The sequence below is a fragment of the Centroberyx gerrardi genome, chromosome 8 (assembly GCF_048128805.1).
Source record: "Centroberyx gerrardi isolate f3 chromosome 8, fCenGer3.hap1.cur.20231027, whole genome shotgun sequence".
Taxonomy (NCBI): domain Eukaryota; kingdom Metazoa; phylum Chordata; class Actinopteri; order Beryciformes; family Berycidae; genus Centroberyx; species Centroberyx gerrardi.
In genome coordinates this window covers 15,891,812-15,904,172 of record NC_136004.1, presented here as the reverse complement: position 1 = coordinate 15,904,172, position 12,361 = coordinate 15,891,812, and the positions used below count along the sequence as shown (strand labels likewise).

The window sequence follows — 12,361 nt, the reverse complement described above, 5'->3', positions numbered from 1 at the left end:
GTCTGTCTCTTACCCTTCCCCCATCTCTCACAGCCTGGCCGATGATTGCCACAGCCATTGTGGGTTATCTCCTGTGGTGACTGCAGACTCAAGGGTTTTCTCCCCTGCTGCATCTCCAGACCCACCGATCCCGCCGTCCCTGCAGCCCCTCCGCCGGCTTACATCCAACCCCCTCACCCCCCCTTCCTATTCCTCCTGCACTCCTGCTCCTGAGTCTCCTCCGAACCCCCCGTGAAGACCTGCCAGTGGAGCCAGAATGGAGGACACTTACGATAACAGGACTTCCCTAGTGAAGGGGGCCAAGGGCATGGCCAAGGAGGCCAAGCGGCACGCGGCGAAGAAAGTCAACAAGGTGGTGGACCGCGCCACAGACGAGTACTCATCCCACCGCAACTACACCCGTTTCCAGGACGAGGAGGACGATGACGAGGATTTCTACCGGAACCCCCCCAGGCAGGACGGAGGGGGCTTCCACGACAACGAGGAGGGCTCCAGCGACGCCACGGAGGGCCACGACGACGAGGACGAGATCTACGAGGGCGAGTACCAGGGGATCCCCTCGGCGGGAGACGGGAAGCCCAGGGAGGGCCAGGTGGCTCTGGGGCAGCCGGTGTCGGACGCTACCAGGGACCGCAAGGACCTGGAGCAGGAGAGGCAGGCGGACGAGGAGGAGCTGGCCCAGCAGTACGAGCTGATCATCCAGGAGTGCGGCCACGGGAGGTTCCAGTGGCAGCTGTTCCTGGTGCTGGGGCTGGCGCTCATGTCGGACGGGGTGGAGGTGTTCGTGGTGGGCTTCGTCCTGCCCAGCGCAGAGACTGACATGTGCATACCCAACTCCAGCTCTGGATGGCTAGGTAAGGGCCTCTGTGTGTTCTGCATGTGCGTGTATGTGACTGTGTATGCATCCACATCAGGGTTGGGGTCAATTCATGAATGAACTCATCAACTGAGGAACTGGAATTGGAATTGGAATTGGAAAAAACCTACAGGAAACACTGGGATTGGAATTGAATTGGAATTTCAGGAAATTGAATTTCATTCAGTGCAATTCCCTGAAATTCCATGTTTTTTTTTGTTTTTTTCCTACCACATATCTGTGGCACACTTAGTGTTATACTATATTATCAATACTGAATATCATAAAATGTTAAAAGTACCATTCAGGTGGTATTTGATGCATAACATGTAATCGTAATACATACGTTATGATTGAATGCATTTGATTTATTTAACTGTCTTTATTAGAGCAAGCCAAGTCAGCCTCTCTTAGAAGTGGAATTTCATGGAATTTAATGGAATTCCATTCTGTTTCCTGTCATTCCAATTCAATTCCAGTTCTGTTTCCTTAGAGCTGAGTGCAATTCTAATTCCAATTCTAACTCCAGGAATTGAATTGGACTTTACCATGCATTCTCAATATAATTAATGAATGTCCCCAACCCTGATCAGCGTGTGCTAATCTATTGGTATGCAGTGCTACTCTGTCAAACAAGGGCCACGTCGCCTTTGATAAGGGAAGCTGTTGGTTTGTCTCAGAAGATAAGTGTGGTTTTTGTGTGTAGTGAGCTATACGTGTCGCACTTTATTCTATAGCTGTGTTCCACCTGGACGAGGAGTTTCGGTCCACTGGTCTCCGTGTCAGGATTAAGAGGGTAGCTACTAGTATTCCCTGTGTGCTCTGTGTGTTGAGCAGGAGTCCCAGCAGTCCCAATGGCTGCAGGTGTATAATCCATCACCACAGCGCTGTGTACAGGGGCTGACTCACCGTGTCAGTACCAGAGTGTCGAGGACATTGAATCAGGCGCACAGCCTTTAGATACTAACTGTGCCACAGTGAGACATGACAATACATCAACTGCACTGCAACATCTCTGAGGCAAAATTGATACAGTGGAGCCTCCTTGGGAATGGAGGTTGTTTGAAAGTCTGAAATATTTGGATTACGGTGGGTGAGCGTGTGATATGAGAAACTCAAAATGGCTTCTGCTGTTTAACTTACCATCATGCTTTTAATCATATAAGACATTCAAATTATATACATTTAGAAAGGTTTTTTTGGTTAATTTTATCTGTTCAGATATCTTAAGTTCTATAATTAAGTGCTATATTGTATCTTAATGATGCTAAATACATGGTTTTCTCAGCTTTGCAGTGTATATGTCATACGGATTATCTAGACATGATAAAATGTTAAGTTTATGTGTACAGTAAGTGTACAGTAAACCCCCCCCACACACACACACACATACACAGTGTATGTGTGTGATGTTACTGTAATGCTGCGTTACTGACAGTCCTCACAAGATGCTGTGTATGTTCCACCTTCATCTTCCTGTCTCTTTCCAAGTATCCATGTAAACTCTTTTCTTCCTCTCTATCCAAGCAAGGTCCTGCAGGCATTCATGCTCTACGCTCTGCTTCCCCTTGTTCGTGACTCCATCTCTCACCCTCTGTCCCTCCCTCTCACCCTCCATTCTCTATATGCCTCTTTTTTCTTCTCCCACCCCCCCTTCCCCCCATTCTCCTCTCCTTTTTCCTACTGATTGCCCCGAGGCTCCTCCCTGTTGAGGTGAACATGATTGGTGTGTGTGTGTGTGTGTGTGTGCTTGTGTCACATTCTGAGCATAGCCTACATGATTACTATGACCTTGTTGGTATCCATTTGGAGTTTTTCAGAGTAATTACACTTCATTACAGCCAACAAACAATGAAGTGAGTTGGTGCTTTACAGGTGCCATGGCAATGTTATAGTGCATTGATGTGCAGAAATAAACAACAGAGAAGGGAAATAGCATCCATCCGTGGCTGAGTTTGATTAAAGTAGTTTCATATTTCATTTATTGCATACAGCCTTTATTTAACCAGGCAGGCCAAAAAGGTTCTTATTTTACACTGACAATAGTTCTTCATCGGAAATTAAAATTCACACTGTGAAAACATTTGCATTACACAGTTTAAAAAATAGCCATTTGGTGGTTGGTTAGTTCCACCTGAGCTGCACTCCAGTCATGGTTGCATTGCGCAGCTCCATTAATCACATAACAGGCACAGACTGAGGCAAGCTGCAAGCACTGAGCTGGGTGTAATGGGATAATGCAATATGAAAAAACACAAAAGCCTGAATAGGATGGATGACTAAAATGCTGATTAGATTACAGAATTCAATTTGGTCCTAGCAGTATCCTGATCCCACAGGAATCTTTAATGCTACATGGGAATGAGGGATGGAGCACAGAGGGAGGTGGGGGTGTGTGTGGGGGTGAAATACTGTAAATACTTTAAATGAGAGTGGACAGTGTGGGAAAGGAGCAAGAGAGAAAAAAGGCGCTGGAAGATGCAATATGTGTGATGAATGGGGAAGAGGAGAGGAGGAGGGACAGCTACGAAGCAGAGAGATTGCCAAGTTAGAGTGGAGTAATGGGGAGAGAGGTGTGGGTGGATGGGAGCAGGGAGGAGGAGCGGGAGAGGCGGCAGATTGGTGGTGTTCAATACACCAGCAACGTGAGGGAGAGGCTCAGCCATCATTTCAGGCACAACAGACAATGGGAACACATCACCCTATCATTACTTATTATTTGTTCTCTACACTGTCTCTTTGCTCCCTCCCTTATTCCTCCGCCTCACTCTCTCGACTGCGCTCTCTTTGTTTTCTGTTAACAGCCACCTCTCTTCCTTCACTGTCGATACCTTTTTCCCTCTCCTCTCCCCTCCATCTTCTTCTCCTTCTCATCCTCACTTCCATCTCCCCGCTCTCTCTCTCCTTCTTCTCTTCCAATCTCCTCCATCTTTCTTTCTTCCTCGGCCATCTTCACTTTTTCTCTCCCCCACGCTCTGTGTCTACTTTCTCTTTCTCTCTCTCTCCGTCCTCTCTCCTCCTGTTCCTCCCTCTCTCTCTCTCTCTCTCTCTATCTCTCTCTCTCTCTCTCTCTCTCCCTGTCTGTGTGAGCCAGCTGGCAGGCTGTGTGGGGCTGCGTGGTCCAGGGGCAGCTGAGCATGGCTAAACTGCAGTCAGATCGCAGCGCCACTGCGGAGATTACACTACTCGAGTAGCGCGCCTCCACTTTGTGTGGGAGTGTGTGTGTGTGCGTGTGTGTGTGTGCGTGCGCGCTGTGAGTGAGAATGTGTGCATTTGAGTGTGGGAGGGGAAGGGAGAGCATGCGACTGGAGTGAATGTGTGTGTGTGTGTGTGTGTGTGTGTGTGTGTGTCTGTGTGTGTGTGTGTGCGCGCGCACGGACCAAACCTGCTGCCACCAGCAATATCAGCCACATGTAAACCATGTCTAACTGCACGCTCTTATCGAGGGTTCATAGCGTCACTATATTTCATGCATTTTATCCACAGTCTTTAATGTAATGGAGGTTGGAATCATTACTGAAGCTGAGTGAGTCATTTTAAACCCTGCACTCCAAGCCCCACAATAAGTTACTTTCATATAGATTTCATTGAAATCCTGCCCCCACTGATATGACTTAAATATGACAAAAAGCCTCAATCTCTTTTTCTGCGGAGGTGGCAAAAGACGGAGGCATGAATCCGATCAAACTGACATGATGTAGTACAAATGTGATTACACGCTGCTCTGTGTAAAGGAGCTGGTGACAGTGGAGCAAAGAGGAGAGGCCAATAAATGAGAGGAGAGCAGAGAGTGGAGAGGAGAGGAAAAAGGGGAGCGAAGAGGGGAGAGAAAAGGAGGAGGGGGAAACGAGAAGGGAACCGAGAAATAGGAGAGCAATAGGGGCAGGAGGCAAGCTGAGAGGGAGAGGGATTGAGGAGAGGTTGAGGAGAGAGGCACAGTGCGAAAGGGGGAGGAGAGCCAGGGGAAGAGGAGAGGAGATAAAATAAGATCAAAGTAGCATTGAAGAGATGCAAGAAGAAGCATAAAAAAGTGAGATAGAAAGAGAGAAAAAGAGAGAGAGGAGTGAGTGCAACAGTAAGAATTAAAATACGGAATAGAGGGAGGTTTCCGCGGCTCATAGCGGCCGTGGAGCACGCACCGGGCACGGCGTTGTGTGTGATAGTATCGGCGTTATGAATAAAACAGGACGGTGTTGTTGACGGTTTTGTGCGGCGCGGAAAACAGTTTGCGCCGCTGAGAGACGAAGAGCATCAAAGCATGAAATCAGAGGAGAGGTCGTGATGCAGCTCAGCGCTCCCACGGCTCTCAGGGGGCTTCCTCTGGATGTGACAGGACAAAAAACACCACGCCGGGGCCTTCCCCTTCCCCTTCCCCTCCCCTCCCCTCCCCCCCCACCTCTCCTCCCACTCTCCCCCTCTTCCCACTCTCCCCCCCATCTGGCAATTACTGAACTCTCCTCCCTCATTACCTTTTTCCCTCTTTTGTCACCCTCCTTTGTTGCTTTCCTCTCGCTCCTGCTATATGGTGTGCCATTTTTTTTTTTTTTACATTCACACACATTTAATTTGCTTGCTCTTTACTCTCACGATTTTCCCCTTCTGTTCCATGTGTAAATTTTCATTCTTTATCTTCTCCACTGCTGGTTTATCTACACAGAAGATATAGGACATATTTGCAAGCTTTTATTACTAATGGCTGAATTGGATTTACACTTTACTCTTTCCCTGCCTCCACAAAAATGTTTAATTGACGAAACTATAGAAGCAGTCATGTTCTTTTTGGTGTGTGTGTGTGTGTGTGTGTGTGCGCTGGTGTGTTTTGCCTCACATCTCAGCTCAGAGACCTCAACTCCTCAGAATTTGTCTCGTGTGTTTGGAGTGTGTCTGCGATTTTGCTGAATATTTACCGTTCCTGGAGATGTGTTTTGACATCTCAACGCAGCGTCTTGGGGCAAAACCTTTTGCTTCTGCCTGAGAGTTCCCCTGACACACTGTCATTTTCTGATGCTGCTCGGAGTCTGGCTGCTCTACGGGTCATCAAGTCCAAATTCAACTGTATTTCACACTCTCACTTTGGGATTGCCATACCAGCTGGCATCCTTTCAAGGAGTTGTACTTCCACATCGGGTTGTCTCATGCTACAAAAAGTGTACAATTACGCAGTATAATGAGCCTGGCCTTTGCATTTCATCCTCCAGCAGTTTCAGAGCCCAATTTTGGATTTTAAATTAATCTAAGTGAACTGAAGTGTATTGATTTCACCCTTCTCCGTGGTCTGCAGGCCTGAGAAAGGACCTACATTTATAGCCCTACTAAATCAATGAGATGGCAGCAGAGGGTGATAGTGCAGGGTGTCAGGGATCCTTTAATTAAAATACTCTGGGTGAAGCTCCTGTGGTCCACCCTTGTCATTTGCAATCTGTTCACTATTTCTCCTCTTTCCCAGTCAGTGAAACATTTCAGACAAAGCACCTGATTGTAGCCTGAGCAGCAGTCTGATCTAATGATGTAGTCATTCTTTAAATCTGTAGTGTCGGGCCCTTGAATAAGAGAGAGAAAATCTATTACGTTTCTATGTAGAAATTCTCTACTATCAATATTTTCTTGAACTTGTGATGTGCACTGTATACATAGTGGGGGTGATATAGTCTATTGAGTTAAGGTCAGCCTTGGAAAGACCCAGGAAATATTCACAACAATGCACACTTTAAATATCAGTGATACAAAACAGATCAGATAACACTGTCGATGTACATCAATAAATGACCTTTCAAATACCTACAGTGATTAAAATGTATGGGTGCACCCTCAATTTACTATCTTGAAAAAGTCAATAGTTCCAGTGAAAACCCATGATAGTCATATCCAAATATCAGTAGATTTAGTATCACATTTGAAAGCACAAAAATAAAATAAAAAACAAGACTGTGGTGATTCCTACATGAGGTTTCAGACTCATTGTGAAATATCAGTGGATGCACCACAAGTAGGCTTCTTAAATATTCCCACTAGCTCCATCTCTGTTTCTGTTTTGTCAGTTTAACAGCGTATCGTCAACTGCCTTCCCCCATAACATTTTGCTGCAGTGTAGTAACTGCTTGGTTGGCTCTGACTGCAAAAGCTTGAGACTGTAGTTTCCAGTGTGATTCATTCATGAGGCAGAAAGAAATGCCTCTTAGTGCACAGGGACACACAAAATCTGTTAAAATATGAGCCATAATTTTCAGACAGTACAAATTAAAACCACACAAACGACCTTCTGGTCAGTCAGTGATGAGACAGACTTCACAATGAGACAGGATGTCTGTTCTATTTCTGAATTACACTAGAGTTTTTTTTTCTTTTTCTCATGCCTCACCTCTTTTCTGGTGCTGGGCCCTGCTGACATCACGCTCTGAGATGCCGTGCAATAAACTGGACAGAACATCAATAACTTCATTACGTAATCGACTGTCCTCTGGGGAATCATTAGTCAACAGTTTTATCGCTTTATTTTCACCGCCTTAAAGTGGCTGGAATCTGGAGGTTCTCTTTTTGTCTTTTTTTATTTTTTATTTTACTGTTATTTTACCAGGCAGGTCACTTAAGAACAAATTCTTATTTACAGAGACGGCCTGGCAAGAGGTTATAGCCTCGTGGGGGAAAGGGAAGGGGATAAAATAAAAAGTCAGACATACAAACGTTCAACATTAAGGGACATAACAGACAGACAACATTAAACAACATTACCATTAACAACGGGCAGTAAAACAAAAGGAGAGAGGGGAGCAAAGGGGAGACGAAATAAAAAAAAAAAAAGACAGGGCAACCAGAATGCAACACAGTAGAAAAGGGTAATAAAACAGCACAAATCATACAAGAATAGCCACATGTATGAGAATAAAAGCATACACCAGTATCTGAAAGAGCCAAGTTCAAATCTTTATCATTCGTATGGAAAGTTGGGCGCTGAAACAAAATGAAAAGGCCTCTGGATATTTGGAGGCATGACTTTTAAATGGGAGGCCAGTGGGTGTTTCCCTGCGCACCACACATCTATCCACTCCTTAATGATGCAAATGTGAACTGTGCATAAGCTGAAGACTTCATTTAAATTTAGAGTTGAATTTATGGTGGCTTGAGGGGGAGTATATCTAGATGGCTGCCAAATGTGACAGAGAGCCGGGTTTTGACCCCTGAAGTGAGAGAGTCAAACAGATATCTGTTCACAGCAGAGGAGAGGAAACCTGACTGCAGACATTACAGAAAGGAAGTGAATCCGGCTATACTTCATTATAATGGGCTGAACAAAATCTCCCCACGGCTCAATTATATCACTCTGTATGTAAGCACAGTATGGCCTCACCTATAATCTGTTGTTTTTGTGTGGGCACTGGGAATACAAAGGAGACTGATATCCTCTCCAAACCAGTCTGTCTAAATGTTTATGTGTCTGATTGATGTGGATGGAGACAAAATATTATTGGAAGATCCTCTATGAGTTTTTATACCCATTACTTCAATAAATCATTGAGTCCCTGGTAGCCTCCAACGGGAACCTCAAAAAAGAAAAGTTATGAATGGAGAAAAATGAGTTTGGAGCATCTCCTTGTAGCAGATACTGTCTGCGAAGGCTTAAAAAAAGCTGCTGCTAACCACACAATGCCACATACAATATAGACTAAAGCAGCAATGATAGGCTGCGCTCTCCAGAGCGGGATCATGATCATCAGTGGGAGAAATCAATGCTGTTTTGTTGGAGCATTGATCCCATTTTAGATGAGAGAGATTAAAAGAGAGCAGAGGGCCCTTTTGTAAAGTCACCCTGCATTACTGTCCACATTTGTCTCCCCATTGATCAGAGCTTGTTTTCAGTCTATTCCATTCTGTATTTACTCATCAGAGTTGGGTTGCATGCTATCGCTGGGGCCGAGGGTTTTCCAGCTGAATCTTATTTCATTGTCACCAGTCTGCGTTCCATTTTTTTTAAGATTCGCTAAAGAAGTATGAATGCTATAGCTGTGTGTGTGTGTTGTGGAGAGACAGAGAGAGAGAGAGACAGACAAAGAGAAATATTGTTTTGGCTATAAAAAGTTTTATCGTGAGTCATAACAGGACATATATCTACCATCAGTCTGCTTTTCCTCAACACAGTCAAGCATCTATAAATTTAGCCTTCCGTATGGACTGAGTCATTAAACATAACTTGCAATTCACTGATGAACATTCAGCAGTAATGGAGGCGCAAGCTTAATGTTGTTCCATACTTTACTTTGACACTTTTATACCTCACCATTTGCCACTAGAGACACAGTTAGGGGACATGAATCCTAAAACACTTCTTGGCTGAGATTTGATGTTAGGCAAAGAACGCACAGGGGTGATGATGAGGACGGTGACATTATGGAGAACTAGGGGGAAATATATTCAAAATGTTGCCAGCTGAGTTCACATTCATATCCATCGTTTCTGGGCTCTTGAGGATGGAGATATCATGAACAATCTGTGAAGGTCATCAGTTAAAATCAGCAGTATACCTGGAAAAGTCTGGTAGGGACTAGGGAGTGAACGAGTATCTTTCTTCCCTCCGTTTGTTGCAATGTGTCCTTGAGCAAAGCACTTAGCCATACTTTGCTTAAACATTGTGGCCAACAGTGGAGGACTGGGATTGTACTGGTAATCTCTCTGGTGTACATGTCTATAACTATATTAATAAATTGCATAGTGTTGCTAATGTGGAGCATGCTCAACTCAGCGAAGCCAACCCAGGAAAATATAGACAAAAAAATAATTGATATATTGATATTCATTGATGGTATTAAAGGACTACATCGACTTTTTTTGTGTTTGGCCCATTGGTCACATTAATATCTGACGAGAAGATTGACACCAAAATCATCTCTGTGTCTCCCTGGGAGATAGGCTAGTTCTTTTCAGTCCTACTGTATGCTAACACTTTAGCATACAGTAGGCTATGTTAAGTAGGCCATGTTAAGTAGGCCTAATCATAGGCGATTAGCATTATCCAAAGTATGAACATAAACCTTTTTGTAATCCAAAGTTGGTATTGGTTTGTACTATATGGACTGTAGATTCATAACTTCTGAAAACAAAATCTCAATCTTCGTCATTAGTGAAGTCCATTACAAATTAACAGTGCAAAAACATTAGCTGTCTGGCTAATTTTGCTAACTTCCCGTGCAAACAGAACAAGTTACGCTCAAAGTCTTGTGAGAAGAGAGATCCTCTACCATTCGAAGTGCATTCTTTTTGTCAAATTCTATGTCTATTATACCAAATCCCATAAAAAAGCTTGGCAGGTTTAGACGCACGCCATTAATATTAACTAACCATCCAGCCTTATAGCTACTACTAGTTTCTCACTTACTTAACATACTGTATGCTAAAGCGTTAGCATGTGCACTGGACAGAACTATCTACCGGAGACACAGAGATGATTTTGGTGCCAATCCTGTCAGATATTGGATAAGACGACCAATGGGACAAACTCCCAAAACGTTGTAGTGTAGTTCTTTAAGACGTTCAGATACAAACACGTATGTCCATACAAACACGCAGGTACAGGCCGATGCAGATGCAAGTTAATGTGTATTAAATCTGACCTGTCTCTCCCTTTCTTTCCAGGCAGTGTTGTGTACTTGGGGATGATGGTCGGGGCGTTCTTCTGGGGAGGAATGTCTGACAAAGTGGGCCGCAGACAGTGCCTCCTCATCTGCATGTCCACGAATGGCTTCTTCGCCTTCCTGTCCTCTTTTGTCCAGGGATACGGCCTCTTCCTCCTTTGCCGTCTCGTCGCGGGCTTCGGGTAAGTCAGATGATGTGGGGGTCGTTCTGGGGCTACCGAGGATGTTGGGGCATCAGCTTAAATGATTTGTGAAAGTCCTGTCAAATGGTAGAGTACACAGCAGCAGCTCAAAATCACCAAACCTTTAACAGTAATGACAGTGTTTTTGTTTTATTTGAGGGATCCTTTATCTTTCATTAGCCTGGCATGCCTGCCTCAGCAACTGGAAGAACACTATCTATCTTTTCAGGTTGCCAGTTAACACCAGTAATATACAACCAAAATGAAAGTCTGCACCAGTGCTAAATCAATGATGGTAGAGGATTAACCACAGTGAGTTAAAATCTATTTACACTGAGTCCTTGTAGACAGGTCTGTGTGCCTCCTAATGGGAGTGGTTTATTCCCTTTCTTGGCTGCCACAGAATATGTAGTTGAAGTTGTTGAAGAAACAATATTATTCCTCTTTCATCACACCTGTTTTTCCAAGTTAATATAAAAGCTGTTTACAAGTAATTTCCTTTAATGATTAAACCCGTCCCTCTCTCATCTCCAGTATAGAAAGATAGTCATCTAGTGTTTAATTCTTTTACTACATACACTCAACATCTGTCTATCAAATTTCCTTCCCAGCTAAACAAAGGTAATTTTCTCCTACTGCAGCAATGCAGAACAGTAAAAAATGAACAGAGAATGTATTATATGTTAGCCAACGTCAAAAATAATCAACACTTTAAATATGTTCTTGTTGAATGTACTCTTAAAATATATAAAAACAACCATACAGTGTTTCTGTGTGTCTGAAATATCATTCAGATATTAACTCTGTTGATGTCCAGTAACATACTACAACAAAACAGATAGGCCTACTATAGTATAATGCATGAACATTAATCAAATGAAAGCTTTATGGCTAGCAGAGTCAGGCAGTACAATAGGGCCACATCATCTACCCACTACATAGAAACATACAAAGGTGGAGGTGATGATTTATTATGTTCTGTTCTTTGGCAGGTGTAACAGTTCCTTTAAAGAGCTCATTTAGTAATTGCATCTGCATCCTTCTCCCCAGAGACCTTCAGAGTAATTGAAAAGGTTGTCCAAACCGCCGACAAGGGCTGTACCTCTGATTCATGGTGGATTGGCAATTTGGCACTAAGGACATTTTCTGTGTTCTGTGTCTGAGGAAAAAATGCTTACTTTTGCTTATTTTTTTTTTGCTTATTTGGTCACATTTATAACCTTAGCAATGAGCTTTCAGTTAATTCTACTGTAAGGTAAAAAAACAAAACAAAACAAAAAACCTTGAAAGCTTTCCATGTTGCAGATGGAAACAGACTGCTTAATATCCAATTAGAATATCTTGAATTTTAATTTTAGGATTTTGACATTTAACACTTAATTTTGTGTGCCAAAAACTGAATGCCTTTTAGCAGGGACACAAACACAAAAAGGATATAAATTGGAGTTGTGACAAAGGCAAAGCATGCAAAAGTAAATGCAAAAATGTGAAAGATGTAAAATGTAAGGATTCATCAGGATCAGTTTCTGTCCTGGTTTGGGCTCTGTCTGTTTCTGTCCCACTGACTATCCCTTCCTCTCTCGCTCTTGCAGGATAGGGGGCGCTGTGCCCATCGTTTTCTCCTTCTTTGCAGAGGTGTTGTCCAGGGAGAAGAGAGGCGAACACCTCAGCTGGCTGTGTATGTTCTGGATGATCGGAGA

The 12,361-nt window shown here is 43.7% G+C and overlaps 1 protein-coding gene across 1 annotated transcript in view; it reads left to right on the top strand.

Annotated features, from left to right (window-relative positions):
• The first annotated feature begins 256 nt into the window (after positions 1–256).
• The window catches only part of sv2ca (synaptic vesicle glycoprotein 2Ca), a 22,157-nt gene continuing 10,052 nt past the window's right edge, over positions 257–12,361 (top strand). The window contains exons 1-3 of the mRNA XM_071899727.2: positions 257–854; positions 10,481–10,661; positions 12,254–12,361. The exon at positions 12,254–12,361 is cut by the window's right edge and continues 44 nt beyond it. Coding sequence (XP_071755828.1) covers positions 257–854; positions 10,481–10,661; positions 12,254–12,361 — 887 coding nt within the window. The remainder of the gene's footprint in view (positions 855–10,480; positions 10,662–12,253) is intronic.